The 17,497-nt window shown below is 36.2% G+C and overlaps 1 protein-coding gene across 1 annotated transcript in view; it reads right to left on the bottom strand.

The window, feature by feature from the left end:
• The window catches only part of MEI4 (meiotic double-stranded break formation protein 4), a 188,961-nt gene extending 171,818 nt beyond the window's left edge, over window positions 1-17,143 (bottom strand). Inside the window, exons 1-2 of the mRNA XM_044003435.1 lie at window positions 17,101-17,143; window positions 15,418-15,594 (exon numbers count right to left, since the gene is read on the bottom strand). Of these exons, the coding sequence (XP_043859370.1) occupies window positions 15,418-15,594; window positions 17,101-17,143 (220 nt within the window). The remainder of the gene's footprint in view (window positions 1-15,417; window positions 15,595-17,100) is intronic.
• Window positions 17,144-17,497: the final 354 nt, after the last annotated feature.

The raw sequence follows: 17,497 nt of genomic DNA, 5'->3' as shown, positions 1-17,497 counted from the left end.
GTTTGCAGGAAATCAAACTCAGAATAGGTGGTCCTCTAAGGAGATCCAGGAGAGAGCCATGTCAGTCACAAGCTAGAGCAGAGTCCAAGAGAAGAGGGTAATCAGCAGTGTGAAAAGCATTAAACTGTTCATGAAAGGTGAGGACTGGAAAAGCACATTCGATTTGTCAATTGGGAGATAATTGGCAACTTTAGAGAGAGCAGTTTCAGTTAAATGGTGATATCAGAAGCCATCCGGAAGAGAGTTTAGAAATGGGTGAGGAGATTATCCATGAAAGCAAAACGAGATATAACATGATAAGTGTTGAATTCCCCAGCTAATAAATTGTGTGGCCGTTAAATTTCTGATTTAAGAATAATCTTATGGGGGCAGCTAGATGGCGCAGTGGTTAAAGCACTGGCCCTGGATTCAGGAGTACCTGAGTTCAAATCCGGCCTCAGACACTTGACACTTAATAGCTGTGTGACCCTGGGCAAGTCACTTAACCCCCATTGCCTAAAAAAAAAAAAAAAAAAAAAAAAAAGAATAATCTTATTCTTCAAGAAATAAAAGAAGCATTGAGAGAAACTATTATTCCAGAACTGATTGTAACCAATAAGGAGAAAGTGTCTACAAAAGTAGAAATAACAGGAACCTAGAATATTATGGCATAAGCATTTTTATCAAAATTCTTTTTGAAAGCTACCTTAAACATTTTACTAGAGTATTCCCTTCATCTACTATTTGAAAACTCTATGGGGCCACAAAAAATTAAAAAAATAATAAAAATGGGGGCGGCTAGGTGGTGTAGTAGATAAAGCACCGGCCATGGATTCAGGAATACTTGGGTTCAAATCCAGCATCAGACAGTTGACACTTACTAGCTGTGTGACCCTGAGCAAGTCACTTAACCCCCATTGCCCCACAAAAAAAAAAAAATAAAATAAAAAGAAACTCTATGGGGGAGGGGGAGGAAATTGGGTTAGGATCATACAGCTATACTATTGTACATCCTGGACTTTAGAATATTTAATTTCAGAGTTTAGTGAAAGAAAAAAGAACATCCCATGACCTAAAATTACAGGAGTAAGTAAAAAAAGGGAAGGGATGCTATCAAGAACAAAATTTTGACAATTCATATACAAATGACTTCAACACGAAAAGAATACAAAATAGTATTATGGTCATATGAAAATGAAAGTCAGGAACATTAAAGTAACTAAAAAGGAGATTTTAAAATATATTAGCTACAAGAGAGAGAAAGATGAAAGAATTGTTTCTTGGGGTAGATGGGATAAAGATAATTGATTATAAAGAAACTACTTAATTCTTATTTTGCTTTTTTTCTAAGAAAAAATCTAAAGGTAGAATGTATAGACATGATTGTTGAGCTGCAATCAGGGATTTCTGAAAAATCATGGAGAACAAGAGAAATGTAACTGGGCAAGAGATTAGCAAATGTGATCATAACTTTCAGAAATGTAGTAACATATATTCTTCAAAGTACAATGATGAAATTAACTTTGATTACAGATAAATTTCTAAAATTGCTGTTGAAAGAATTATATGGTTCTTCAAGAAGAAGTAAAACCAAAATAACTTCATTTTCTTTTTTCACAGTATTCTTAAAATAGTACTCCAAGACAATGTTCATGAAGAATCATTACACATTTATTTCAGGAATGCTTATAAAATATCACTTGTGATTTCTTTTTTGTAAGATGAAAGGAAATGGAGTCAACAGTAGTTGAATTGTGGCACCCAATGGTAATTAAAGATTTAAGAAAAGCTGAAGAGATTCCCTCCCACTATCCCCACAAAGTGCACCATATGGCAAACTGATATAATATCAATAAAAGTGGAACAGGAAAGGGATTGATGAGGTGTCATCTGCATTTTTGGAGAGAATACCCAAATAGATGAGACCACAGATATATTAAAGTACTGAATCATACATAAAGGAGTATCCCAGGAACTAACTATACCATTTATCCTGCTTTATTCAATGTAGTGAAATAGAAAGAATATTGAGTTTGAAGTCAGAAACAAGACTTGAATCCATCTTTCGCTACCTTTGTGATGTTAGGCACATCATCCTGACCCTTCTGGAATTCGGTTTCCTCATCTGTAAAAAACAAAAGGAGGCTGGACTAGATAACCTCTAAAGTCCCTTCCAAATTACATTTCCATGATTATGTGATTCAACATTTATACCAGTGACTACTTGAATGAAGAAAGAAGGGACAGATATGTAATGTGGAGGCGAAATGAAGGTGAAAGGCATAACATAATTGAGATTCCAAAATATCTTCACAGGCTACAATGAAGGAATATGGATTGTGAACTCCCAGTCTCCTAACCCATACCTCAAAAGCCAATCTATATTTTCATCCATCCTCTCCTCTTTTGTTCCAATTCCTAAGAAAGAGGTCACTGTTTTCCTTTATAGGGCTAACCTTTCTACTTGTGCCTTAGATCCCATTTCCTCTTCCAAGATGTTACCCCCTTTGATCACTATATCTACTGTTTCTCTTCCTCTCCTCTCTCCTCTCTCAGCCTACCTCTCCAAGCCTCTGTCTCTACCTCTCTCTTTATGCCTCCATGTCTCTGTATTTTTCTTTGTCTAATATCTTTTCTCTCTTTCACTGTTAAAACCCTAGAAAAAATTAACTAGGCATGCTGCTTCCATTTCCACAACATTCACTTGATTAACAGTGGGATAAGTTGAAAGGCCACTGCCTATGTCCTCATCTCTGTCTTTCTTCATCTCCACTCATTTCATCTCTGGCAGTCTCTGTCTCTCTCTATCCCTGACTTTATCTTTTTCTCTTCATCTCATTTCTGTCACTCTCTGTGTCTTTCTGTGAGTCTTTCCTCTTTCTCTCCTATGTCTCTGTCTTTCATGTGTCTGCATCTGTGAATGTCTGTTTCCTGCCTCCTTCCCTACTGTTTTGAAATGTAATCACATTTTCTACATTGTTAGAAAACTTTTACTTGATTCATCTTGCCCATTATGCTCTTATCCTATAACTTTTCTCTCTTTCGCTGTTAATTACTTAGAAAAAATTACCTAGATCTCATGACTCAATTCCCACACCATCTACCTGTTTTTTTAACAGAGATACAATTAAGAGGCCATTGGGTTTGAAGTGAAAGGATTAGGGTTCAAATTCTGGATTTTCCACCTATTCCTTATGTAACCCCAGCCAATTTATTTTCCCTTTAAGAGACTTCAGTTTCATTACCTGTAAAACAGCAAGATTGGACTAGATGACTTCTAAGATCATCCCTTCTAGCTCCATATCTATAATAACAATTGTATGTGATTCCTGCAATCTAGTCTTCAAATTCATTATCCTCCTGAATTTGTTATTCATCCAGTGCCTTCCTGATACCTCAAACTACATATGTGCAAAATGGAATTCATCTTCTTTTCCCCTAAATCCTTTTCAAAATTCCGTATTTTGTTGCTGTGGCAGTTGCTGAGGAAACCATCATCCTTCCTTTCTGTCAAATCTCTAAATTATCTGGGGCTCTTCTCTTTCACCCCACATTTTTTATCTTTTGACAAGTCCTGTTTATTTGACCTCTACATCTTTTTATGTGTATCCCCTTCTCTCAATTAAATGGACACTACCCTAATTTTAGCCCTCATTACCCTACATTGCACTATTATGATAACTACTTAATTGGATTCCATACTTCTAGTCTAATCTTTACATTCTTTCCATTCTCTAATCTAATCTCCATTTAGCTGTCAATAGAATTTTCCTAAGTCACAGGTCTTAGCTTGTTTAAAAACTTTTAGCGGTTCCCTATCTTCCTAAAGATAAAATACAAACCCCTTAGCTTGGTATTTCAAACTTTAAACAATTTGGCAATAATATACCTATTCAGAAATAATTCACATGGCTACCATTCACATATTCTCATCTCCACACAAACTCGACTACTAGCTGTTTCATCAAATTCAACATTTCATTGCCCATCCCTTTGCCCATTGGGCCTCCCTCATATCTAAAATATATGGCCTTCTCAATTTCCTTTCTTGGGATTTTTATCTTTCTTGCAAACTCGGTTCAAGTACCACCTTTTCTATGGTGCATTTCTTCATTTCCCTTTGTTAATGCTCTCTTTTTTCTCAAATTCCCTTGTTTCTTTATTTTTCATGTTACACCTATTTCCCCTATAATCACCCCTCCCCCCCATTCCCACCCCAAATTATATTCTTACTACATCCATTCCCAATTTGATGTAATCTCCCTCAGGACAGGAGCTTTTTTCTTTTTTTTTCTTTTTGTATCTTCTTTACCATATAGCACAGTGATGCACTTTGCATATGGTGCTTAACAAATGTTGAATTCGACTATGTAACATGAAGTTTAATGAGGATGCAGTTTAAATACTGCATTTGAAGGCAAAGAAGTCACCTTATATATTTAACTTATATGCAGAATACATCATGCAAAATCCCATGCTAGATAAATCAAAAACTGGAATTAAGATTGCTGGGAGAAATATCAACAGTCTCAGATATGCAGATGATACTACTCTGATGGCATAAAGTGAAGAGAAATTACGAAACCTCTTGATGAGGGAGAAAGAGGACACTATAAGAGCTAGTTTGAAGGTTAACATAAAAAAAAAAAACAAAAACTAAGATCTTGGCAACTGATCTCATCACTTTCTGGCAAATAGAGGGAAAAGAAATGGAAACAATGTCAGATTTTATATTCTTGGGCTCAAAGGTCATCACAGATGGCAACTACAATCATGACATTAAAAGATGTTTGCTCCCTGGAAGTAAAGCTCTGGCAAATCTGGACAGTCACCTTGCCAACAAAAGTCTGTATGGTCAAAGCTTTGGTTTCTCCAGTGGCAACATATGACTGTAAGAGCTGAACAATAAGGAGAACTGTGGTGCTGGAGAATATTTTTTAGAGTCTCTTGGACAACAAAGACATCTAATAAGTCAATCATTAAATTAATTCAGGCTATACACTGGAAGGTCAAATGCTAAAGCTAAAGTTTAAATACTTTGGCCACATAATGAGAGGAGAGGACTCATTGGAAAAGAACCTAATGCTGGGAAAGATAGAAGGCAGAAGGAAAAGGGGACAGGAGAGGATGACAATAGTGTCATGGAAACAAAGATAAATTTGGACAGACTTTAAGAGACAGTGGAGGATAGAAGGGCCTGGTGTCATGGTCCATGAAATCGTGAAGAGTTGGACACAACTGAACAACAATAACCACAACAAATAACTGGGAGGAATGTGGTTAGACAAGAGTACATATGAACAAATTCTCAAGTTTTAATATGTACAGTATTCCAGAAGTCAGTTCAGTTTGAAGCATTAATAGCTTAAAATTGTATTATAAAACTGTACTCTAAGTTCAATAAGAATCAATTATGTGATCAAAGACAAAAGGGTTAATTTACTCTTGTGGTAAAATTAGAATTTGGCTGACTCATTTTGAGGGGCCACACCTGGCCCGCCCTGAAGTTATGTATGCTACTGAAGTCAGAAGGAGAAATCTCTCTCCATAGGTAGTTTTTAAAGGACCTCCCCTTTGGGGGGAGGAAAATTGGACAGTAGCTGAGGGGAATCTGAGTCTCTTCCAGAGCTCTCTCTCTTCTTCCCTCTTCTTCCCTGGCTGTGGCATGAGCAGGAGCAGGAGCAGCAGCAGCCGAGTCATTTAAGCCTGGTTGTAAGTTGTGCTTTCCATTGAGGCTACAAGCTCCATGTGGTAAGTTACTCTGCTCTTAAGACTTAGGTTAGAGCTAGGAAGATTATCCGTATTTCTTCTCCCCTATTTCCTTGTCTTTGATTTTATTAATTTCACCTTTTCTGTTTACTTTATTTTCCCTAATAAAACATCTGTGGAACAGAGGCTATAAGGTTCCTTTCTTATTGGCCTGGGAGAAATATCTAAAGTTTCAGAGGGGAGGGAACTTTAACCCTGGAGGCCCTTCATTATCTCTGGGACTCCAATACTTAGGCAAGCCACCCAATTAACTCATCATATATTAAATTTGGCCCCCATACTCTTAAGCTAAATATAGAGATGTATAATGTCCAAAACAGGATAAATTCTATTTTCTCTCTATTCTGTTCAGTTTGTACCCAGAGTATTGTGTTAAGTTCTTTATATGACACTTTAGGAAGGGTATTTCCTAAAGTCAAAGAAAGCTGAGGAAGACAATGATTGGGCTCAAGATTGTACTATAGGAGGATGAGTAGAAAGAATTCCTCTTAAAAACTGCCTGGAGAAGAGAATACTTAGCGTGTACACATGATTATAACCATTTTCACTTATCTGAGGAACTATCAAAGGGAAGAACAAAATTTGGTCTGTGTAGCCCCAAAGGCAGAACTAGGAGTAATGAGCAGAGCATACTCAGAGCCAAATATTTAATTCAAGCACCAAGCTAAACTCTGGGAATACAAGAAAACAAGGAAATCCCTACTCTCAAGGACCTTACATTCTAACAGGAAATGACAAAATAAAAAGAAAACTAGATAGAAGAAGAGGAAAAACACCATGGAAGAGTCCCTATGCCAGAATAAAACAACTGGTGTGCAGATATCGCAGACTGGAGCCTGAACAAAAAATAAAAGGCTGGCCTATTTCCCTTTCCAATTTGCTAACATATTAGGATCCAGCACATTTTTCCCAAGTTTCTTACAAACTATCTTGTATAAAACCTTCAGGAAAAAGTTCTCTCCAGGTTTCCATAGTGGTGAGGGGAAGAGAAATACAGGACACAAGCATTCCCCCCCCCCCCAAGAATGCTTGAGAAACTAGTGTGGTGGTCCCTGGGCATGAATCTGAGCTAACAACTTGAGGAGATAAGTCAAAAAAGGTAGAAGAAAAGTTTCTCCCTCTCCCTTTACTATAGAAATTCCCATGTCCTAGTGAAGAAATGTTACAGTCAAATTTAAGTAGAAATGCTCTGCTGTGATTCTGTGAGTTAAAGTTTTGAAAAATCATTTCAGTCATCTGCATTAGGATGTCTAATGGCAATGGGCATGAGGAGAATATTCCTCTAAATGTGGCCCAAAAAGATTAAAATGTAATTGAGAAATATTTAACAAAATAATTTTTTTAAAAAAGCCATAATAGTGCATTTTAAAATTCAATCAATGTGACATGTAGGGACACTTATATACAAATCAGCAGCCCCCATTTCTATTTTAATTTGACACTACTGATCTACATATTGGCTATGAGCACTGTATATATATATATATATATATATATATACATATATATATGTGTATATATATATATATAATTATGCACTCTAATATATTAATTTTGGGGGTATTTACTGACCAAAGTCATTCCCTCTGGCAAATCAGGCAGTTAAGTCTGTGTAAATGACATGGAAGTCTTCAGCTATATTTTTAATCAATAGGAATCCATCAATTAGAGGCTTGCTTTCTGTAGTATAACAAAATTGACTATGGAAAGAAAAAGGCAAATTACCATCTCAACCTTAGGGTAATCTAAATTAGCACCAAGCAGCATACTTAAGTATAATGTAAGGTCTTACTTCCACTGTACAAATTAGTGAAAGGAGGGAATTTAATCTAATTCTGTCAAATCAGAATCTAAGATAAAACATATACAGATAGTATTGGAAGGATCTCATTGCCTTGGGGAACTCTAGTGTGGAAACTCCCTACATAGATCTCATAGAAACTAGACTTTGATTTAGTAATTAAATCCTTGAGAGTTGTCTGAGGCAAAAAGGTTAAAGGTCACATCCAACGTTAATATAATTAGTGTTCCAGATAAAATTTCATATCACCAAGCAGCCCTTCAGGTATTTACATATAATAATATTTGTAATCACACTTAAACACAATATAAAAGGATAATAAGGGGAAATATTTTAAAAGATTAAATTTCTAGTTTATAGTATAATAGTGATTAACCTGTTTAAACATGAAAGCTAAATCTGGTTTTAAATTGAAAACAGTAATATCTAAATGTAGTAAATTTACTTCTGTATGAATGTTTGATAAAAAATATTTGAAAGCAAGGAACTACATTGAAGCCTTTCTGTGTAAATGTCAATGTAATACATCCCTTATCCCAGAGGAAATGAGTTTCCATTAAAGAGGGAAGAGACTGTCCTCCCAAGTCTCTAGCTCTAACTCAGTAATCTTCTCTCCCAGCATTCCTAGAAAACAATGTTATTAGGGCATATGCAGTCGCTTCAGTATCAAATCTGACAAATTACTCCCCTATTCAATGAAATCTAAAGGCTCCTAAAATCATATAGCAGTCCTTCTGTTTAGCTTTTAAAGTCCTTGATAACCTGGACCTCAAGTTACATTTTCAATTTTATAGAATACTCCTGTCTTGTATTCTCCATCCCATCTTTCTTACTCTTACTCACCCATCCTAAACCTCCCAGCTAACAGGCCTTTTGCCCAGGCTATATCCAAATCTGGAATGTACTCTTACTTCCCCTCTACATCCTAAAATAAAAAGCTATAGATATTAACGACTAAGAAAAGAAGTTCTCATCAAAATCTCATCAGAATAGCACAAAGTGGTTTAATTTCAGAAGTAGATATTGTTTTATTAATGAAAAAGATATTAAAAAGGATGCATTATTACTTATCTTGATGCTGTACCACAAGGACCACTGGATGTTTACAATTAAGACCTTCTAATTGTGTGGTCTCCACTTATTTAAAATGTGAATTCCTTGCTAAGAGGGAGCTGTCTTACTTTCCTGTTTCTATCACCAATGTTTAGCATAGTGATTTGTACAGTTAACACTTAATATTTTTCCACTCGTTTATTTAACTGCCTCCTTTCCTTCAAAACTCTGCTCAGACAGTATGTTCTATATAAAGCTTTTGCTAATGCCCAGCTACAAGTCTCCTATCAAAAAAAAAATTGTTCATGTTTGTTTCCTATATACTTATTTATATACAGATTATCTTCCCCAATCAGCTGTAAGTTCCTTGGAGGCAAGTATCATTTAATTCTTTGCATCCCCAGTGCCCAGAAGAGTTCCTGACACACAGTGGGAGATTAATAAATGCTTGTTGAGTGATTGATAAAGGTTTCAGTTTGTTTGTTTTTTTAACCATCAGACATAATATACTCATAATATACTCACATACTTCTACTAATATTAAACACACACAACTCAATACTTATGGAAGCTAAACCAAGCAGTGCATTAAGTGTTAGATTTGGGAATCAGTAAGACCTGAATTCTAATTTTGCTTCACACACACTAGCTCAATGATCCTGGGCAGTTCACTTAACCTCTCTCATCCTCAGTTTTCAAATCTGTATATAAAATAGTGGTGAAAATATTACCCTCTTCCCATGGATGTCATGAAGATAAGAGTATATATGCAAAGCATTTTGTAAAACCTGAATGTGCTTTATAAATGTTAGTTGCCTAGCTAGTAGTAGCAGTAGCAGCAACAGGAGGAGGAGGAGATACAATTCTCATTATTTTTCACAAAATTAGTATCCACACACCTAATTTTCCCATTTAGGGACAATTTGCCCTTGCCACTAAACACAGATTACTTCCTTTCTTAAAAATCCTAAACAAAAGAGAATGTAGATATTACATCATCCCACTGGAATCTACTTATTTTAATACTGTTCTATTGTAAAATATTCTCATTTGATGAATTAAGTGGTTGCAACCAGGTGTCACTGTTGTTAGTAATATCCTGGGGTAGGCGGTGGGATGAAGTTAAGGGATTAGCTTAATGGTTGCATTTTTAGACCACTTAGAAATTAACTCTGTATATCTCCTGATAGAGAAGAAGCATAGCATTATAACTCAAAAGATAACCCACAAGAGCTGGAGTTCAAACTCTACCTGTGACACCTATGGTATTGTGTCATTCTGGGCAAGTCACTTAACTTTGTAAGGTTCCTAATTCTCTGTGACTATAAATTGTAAGGCAATTGCTGATCTGTATTAATAACGAAGATTTCTCACCAAGAGCTCCCTCTACCATGAAATCATCTGGCTAAACAAAGAAATCTTGATAGATTATGAATATATGAGAATTTAATAATCACAGAGACCAGTAAGATAACATTGTTGGAATAACATAGCATAATAAAGTGTTTTTTAAGAGATTTGCAACTTGCATTTAGTACTCCTTTACTCAAGAGGTATATAAGTAAAATCCTATCATTCTATACGTTACAAATCTCATACTAAGTATTAGTCGTCATGACCCATCTGGAAGTTTGTTCCCTACCACACCTGCCCAAAATATTATCAACAATTCCTTAAGAAAGGCTAATGGTAGTGAAGATCTGCAAGATTTCTGTTGCATAGTAATGTCTCCAAAATGGCATCAAGGTAATGTAGGCGTCAAGAGAAATATTTCTCTTGACCTAGTCTAGGGCTAATGTTGTATAGAGGGGTTAGTTAAAAGTATAAGGTAAAAAAATCTCAACTTATGTCCTGAAAGCAGATTATCGTCTAAAAAAAAAATCTATGAAAAAATTTGAAAAACTCTAAAACATTTTACAAGGTAAATGATAATGATTAGAATTTAAAAGATTAATATATTTAACTCAGAAATATTCATATGTGTACATATACATATATGCAAGTGTGCAGATTGGAATCCACATCACATAAAACATTTACAAATGTTCTGGAAAAATATTATGTAGAAAAAAATCAGACATTTCTGGAAAACTCATTTTTCATTAAAATACTTTTTACAGTGTTAATACTAATCATGCTTATAAAGCTGAAAAACATTTGTTGATACACATGTACTATTTAAAATAATGTTTATGCCATCTGGTGGTGAAAAAGAAAATCTTAATTTGCCATATTAGAATCGTCACTGCACACTCATTTGGCTTTCTAATAAGCCCCTCCCTCATTATATGCATTTTTTAATATCAGAAAGTGTCACGATGTAGTAATTAGTATCTTTAGAAGAATTATTTTAGTTATAAAAAGATTCACATTTCAGGAAAGGAAGACAGAAGGTAAAGAGTCGTCTTCAATTGTAGTCTGCTTTTTTTTCACCCTTAGTCTGAGAGGCCAGGTTATTATGGCAAAACAGAAAGCTATACAAGTATAATAAAAACAAACTGGTAAACAAAATTGCACCTTATACAGTGTTCTGTACATAGCAGATGCTTTAAAAATGTTAAGAGTTAAATTTTAAAAAATAGATCCATGTCTTTTATTAATCATTCAGTAAGTATGTAATAAGTGTCTTCTATATGTCAGGCAATGTGCTAGCTGAAAGAGACACAAAAACAAAAGGGAAATAGCCCATAACTTATATGTGAACAGTGAGATATTTTACATTACATAAATATTTCCCTTTTTCATGGGTTTTACCAGAGAGAGACAAAGAGAGAGAGAGAGAGACAGAGAGAGAGAGAGAGAGAGACAGAGAGAGAGAGAGAGAGAGAGAGACTGTCTGACTGACTACTGGTTTGCCATTATATTCTTTTCATGAAGTTGGAGGCACGAGAGAACTGATAGCCTGGCACAGCAATCTAGCTACTTGAGGCTTGTGACTCCTAGTTTGACACAGATGAAGTGACAGTGATCAAGACTGAATCAGGGTCAATGTGCCCACCATCTTATAAGCAATGTGAACTCGGGAAATTTGGAGAAGTGGTCTAAGAGCTTAAAGGTAAACATCTTTAAATGCTCAATGGGGATACTAAAGTCTTTGAAGAAACTATCACATATGTATCTGATTTATTGTTGTCATTTTTTCAGTTGTGTCCAACTCTTCATGACCTCATTTGGGGGTTTCTTCGCAAAGACGCTGAGTGGTTAGCTGTTTCCTTCTCCAGCACATTTTACAGATGAGGAAACTGAGGCAAACAGGATTATGTGACTTGTCTAGGGTTACACAGCTAATAAGTGTCCGAAGCCAAATTTGAACTCATGAAGAATCTTCCAGACTCTGAGTTGGACATTCAATCTACTGTACCAGGAAGCCACCCTAATACTCTCTTTTTTACTTTCACATTAACTTGACAGTCTCATATGTAATTTGGTAAAATATGAGCAAGTGGTGGGCTGTCATTGCTACCAAAGTACCTCAAATGTCACCTAGCATATTTATCAAGTACATAGGCAGCTCATGCCAATATCCAAGTGGCACTGTGCTGTGTTTTTTACAAATGGTATCTCATTTAATCCTCACAACAACCTTGTAAGGTAGGTGCTATTTTTAGATCCATTTTATATTTGAGGAAACTAAGGCAAACAGGTTAAATAACTTGCACAGGGCAACTAAGCCAGTAAGTGTCTGAGGTTAGATTTGTTTTTGATGATTAGCAAAGTCCATTTCAGCTAATCAATAATTATCTGTAATATTTATTGAAAAGTTTTAGTTAACTTAAAATTATTTAGGGAATAATTATTATTTTACCTTTATTTTTAGAAATATTTTCTAATATATTGATTAGTCCAATCAATCATTTAGTAAGGAAGTTAGTTGAAAAATGTAAGGAAGTCAACATTGTGTGTGTGTGTGTATATAATCTATGATAGGAGGCAGTCTTTTATTTTTTGCCTTAGTAAATGTAATATCAATTCAAGTAAATTTTAATTTAAGAAATACTGATGTTTATTATGTGCAAGATAGTTCCAGGAAAGTAAAACCCCCAAAACACTGTTTTATGGTTTAATATTGCTAATAAAAGTACTGTTCAACAGTCTTCTTTATGGTTGCATCTATTATGCAATCTTACAGGATCAAAAATATACAAAATATACATGAAAGACATCTTGCTGGAGGAGACCCTTAAATGGTGTGTTTTGCTGCAGGGTGAAATGTTCTTTTATATTAAACAAATATATCAAGCTCTTGAGTTCTGTACATCTTTTAGTCAACTATGGGTCTGTAAAGATACGATATATATATTTTTTTAATCATTATAAAGTCCTGCCTGATCCTTTCTTGCATATACACTGATACCTTTATAATATGTTTGTGCCATATGCACAAACATATATTCCTCAGGGGATGGAACCTCCTCAAATGGAGGACATTAGAAAGCTGGTTATAGAAGAATTGTCATAATGTATAAGAAAAACACCTTGGAGAGGAAAGTATAAAAAATCCATAAGTGGTTTTGGTCTGCTAACCATATGGTGAATGGGAGGCTTTCAGATTGGCTTCAAATTCATTCAAAAAGATCTATCAACTTCAGTTACTTTCCTTCTCTACATTTCATGTGGTGACTCCTTTACTCACAGAGTCTGGTGAAAGAAAAAGCCTTAAGGGAAATGGATTTTCAATACTTGAACTATTTGTTCATTCTTTTCTTATTTAGATTCACAGAATAGAATCTATGACATTAGAGAGTAAGCCACTGGAATATGGAATGTAGAATCCGGGCTAAGTTTTGCAGGCAGAATAGAATCTATGATCCAGGGAAGAAGGAATGACCTTTGGGAGCAATGTTCTGGGGCCAGGGCTGCAAAAGTTGAAATGAGGACTCCTCTAGCATTAATGCCACCTTTAGATATTAACTTGGTGGGACAAAGGTTACATAGGAATTGGGTTAATTGGGAGCCTATTTCCTCAGAGACTGAGATGGTATAGAGGAGAATGTGCCTGGGAGGTATTGAGAGATGTCTGAACAATGGTTCCTGCTATCTCTTTTTATAGAATCTAAACAGTGTTAAGTACTAATAATAGGCCCCTAAGAAAGAAGGGATCACTGCTGCCACTGGCTCAAGTTGGTGGCATTAGAGAAAAAAATGAAATTAATCACAGAAATGCAAAACCTTATCTACTTCTACAACAGATGTTGGCAAATAAGTCACAATCACCTTCTTGGTAATCATTTTATTTATTTTTGCCATGAACACCACATGGTAACTTGACCAACTGTCCTATAAAAGACTTTTTATTGCCTTCGAGCACACTATGAAACTAATTTTAACATTTCTGGTGCCTTCAAGAAGAAAGTGGAGTCATTTTTCCATTTACTTTTCATGCCTCTTATTCTGAATTATAGCAAGAGGGTCAAGACTGATATAGCATCCTATTTCTCAAGAGCATATCATCTAGTTATTTGTTGAACAATGATTTCATGTTTAGAGTAAGAATCCTTCTTCTATCAACACTCATCACTTTCCAAACCCCAGATTATGATTACTCTCACTATTCACATCCTCTGCTCCTATGTTCCAGCTATACTGGCCTTCTCTCTCTGCTTCATACACAACACATTTGCTTCCATGTCTTGGCAATAGCTGTCATCTGTCCCTGGGATGTACTCCCTCCATACCTCTGTTATATAATTCCTCTCTTTCTTCAAGACCCAAAGCAAGTACCACTTTTAACATGAATATTTTCCTACTCCCCTATTTTCCTAAATCAGTGTTACTATTCTTTCACTTATTCAGTTTCAAAATCTTAGAATTATTGGTTCCTCCCTTTCTTTTCTTCCTGACATAGTTTCTAAGTCAATTATTGCTTCTTACTATCTTCCACAAATGAAGCTTCCCTTCCATTTTCATTTCCAATGCACTAGTCTATACTCATTTTATACTTAAATTACTGTAACTGCCTGCTATCTGAGCTTTCTTTTTCTAGTCATTCTCTACCAATTGATCTCCATACCATTACCAAATTAGTTATCTTAAAACATCCCTTTGCAAATGTCACACTCTCCCTCCAATCCCTGTCCAAAAACATTCAGTAATATCCCATTGGTTGGTTGTTGTCCTTTGTTCTCAAAGAGGATCAAAATGACATCACTATATTAGAGTCAAGTTACAGTGTGTCTAATTGTGGCTGATTAGACCAATATGAGCTCAGAATACTCTACCACAGATCAGGCACAAATAGTCCATGTGAACACTTGGGGTAGATTCATTCTCTAAATCTGTACATCTCAAGTTTCTTTTGAGCTACATCAATTCTACTTTACTCATATAGCACAGCATCTTTATTTAATTCCAATGTTCTTTAAAAAGACCTTGAGAGTGTCCTTGTATCACTTTTTCTGACCACTGTGTGAGTTCTTCATAAAAGAGTCTTTAATGCAACCATATCATTGTCATTCGAACAACACGGCCAGCCCATCAGAGATGCACTCTCTGCAGTAGAATTTGAATGTTTGGCAGTATAGTTCAAGAAAGGACATCAGTGTATGGTATCTTATCCTGTCAGGTGATCTTCAGAATCTTCCTAAGACAATTCAAATCAAATGGAAGGGGTTCAGTTTTCTGGCATGGCACTAGTATACTGTCCAGGTTTCACAAGCATACAACAATGAGGTCAGCACAATAGCTCCATAGACCTTCAGTTTGGTACTCAGTAGTCTCCCACACTTTCCTTCAGAGTTTCCCAAACACTGTGCTAGCTCTGGAAATGCATGTCTAAACCTCATTATCAATGTGTATATCCCTTGAAAGTATATTACCAAGGTAAGCAAACACACTTTTAAAATTCTCCATTTGCTGTAAAAATGGTTCCTTGTATGAGTGGTGTAGTGCTAGCTGACAGAGTATCTGTGTTTTCTTGGTGTTAATTGTTAGGCCAAAATTAGCACAAATAGCAGAGAATGGATCTAAACTTTTTTGCATGTCAACTTCAGAGGCTGCATTGAGCACACAATCATCAGCAAAAATAAGTAAATAAATGGATGGAAATCATCTACCAACATTCTCTCCACTTTAGTCTGGGTTTGTAATGTTTTCAAGTTGAATAATTTAGCATTGGTGCAGTAGCCTACCTTGATGATGTGTTCATCCTCATTAAAGGTATTTGACAACATGGCTAAAAACATCAGGCATGGGAGCAAGTGTACAGTCTTGTTTCACTCCATTGGTAACTACAGGGAAAGCATGACAGCATCATCCATTCTCTAAAACTCAGGTGAGCATGCTGTCATGAAACTGACATACAATAGTGATTAACTTCTCCAGCCAACCAAATTTTTACATAATTTTCCATAAGTCCTCACAACTGATAGTATCAAAGGTCTTGCTCAGATTTACAAACATTGGGTACAGATCTCTGGCTTATACTTTTGATGGAGATAAATGCTGCCTTCTTGGAGATGGACACTTCTGGTAAATAAACCCTGTGGAGGTCTCATTTTTTGTTTAGCAGCAGCTCCTAAATTTCCCCATAATTTTCATCAACCCAGTGTTAATCTTTGCAAATGTTCTGACCCAGATGAGAAAATGCAGTGCTGTACAGCAAATCACTAAAAGCTTTTCACTATTTTTCTACTCTACTGTTACCAACCATGTGTTGGCTCAACTTGCCCTCCAAATTAGCAATAAACTGTTGCTGATCACAGAAGAGTTCTATCATTTTGCCTTGGGGCCTCCACTTTTGTTGAATGTGAATTTTTTACTTGGAGAGGAAAAGTCTATGATCAGTCCAGTACTCAGCTCCACACCTTGGCTTTGTCACTTTCACATCCTGTCTCTTCTCTTTATAATCCCATAGTCTATTAAATGTTAATGTTTGCTGTGAAGGTGCATCCATGAAGTTTTATTGCTTTTAGGTCAACAGAAGACAGTGTTGGTGATGCAAAGATCACGAGATGCACAAGTCTTCAGTAGTAAATTACCACTGCTGTTGCTATTTCCAATTCCATTCCTCCTAAGGAGTCACTGACATGCCTGGCAGTCTTAGCCTACTCTAGCAGTAGTCACTTAGAATTATAAGCTTCTCCTCTTTTGGCACACTAATGCCAAATTGATCCTCGTCTTCATGTTTATGGATGAGTCAAAAGACAAAGCAGAAAGTGCAGAAACAGTGGGAGCTATAGCCACAACCCTGCACCCGGGTTATCTAAGCCATAGCATCATCTAATCACAGGAAGCAGCAGTGGGATTTGGCAGCATATTAAGGAATACACTGTTCACCTCCTGGTGTGAGAAAGGGGCTAGAAAAGGTTCCCTAAAAATTACCTGCTTACCTAAACTGACTTGACTCATGCATAAATTGGGCTTAAGTGAGGCAGGGTAACAGGAAGTCTTCAGCCTCACTCTCTCTTCCAGAATCTTCACAGTCCAATGGCGAGACAGAGATGACAGACTTGTGATGGCTATAGATGCAATGGATGACCTTGGCATCTCTGATGTCTAACCAAGCTCTAAGCACTCCACAACATCTGCTCCAGCTTCCTTCATGGCCCTTGGAATAAATCGTGGGAGTCTTTACATGCTTGGTAACACTCCTCCCAACCCCCCCAAGGCAACAACAAGTTTGAGACTTCCTCTGCTATCCTCAAGCTGGTTTATCCTGTCTGCCAAAACAGTTTATCAGGGTGTGGCCACTGTGCATGCTACAGGTGAGAGGTGGATCAGGAAGAAACAAAAGGTGGAAAGTAGCCCTGAAAAGGGCTTGGCTGCCCTCACACCAAAAGTACTATTCCTCTCTGAACCCCAATATACCATTACTTAAATGATAACGGTTGAATTGCTTAACCTAGCATTCAAAGCCTTTCAAATTCTGGCCTCTATCTCCTTTTCTAACAATTAACA

The sequence above is a fragment of the Dromiciops gliroides genome, chromosome 4, assembly GCF_019393635.1.
Source record: "Dromiciops gliroides isolate mDroGli1 chromosome 4, mDroGli1.pri, whole genome shotgun sequence".
NCBI classification, from domain to species: Eukaryota; Metazoa; Chordata; class Mammalia; order Microbiotheria; family Microbiotheriidae; genus Dromiciops; species Dromiciops gliroides.
This window is presented reverse-complemented; position numbering and strand designations above follow the sequence as displayed.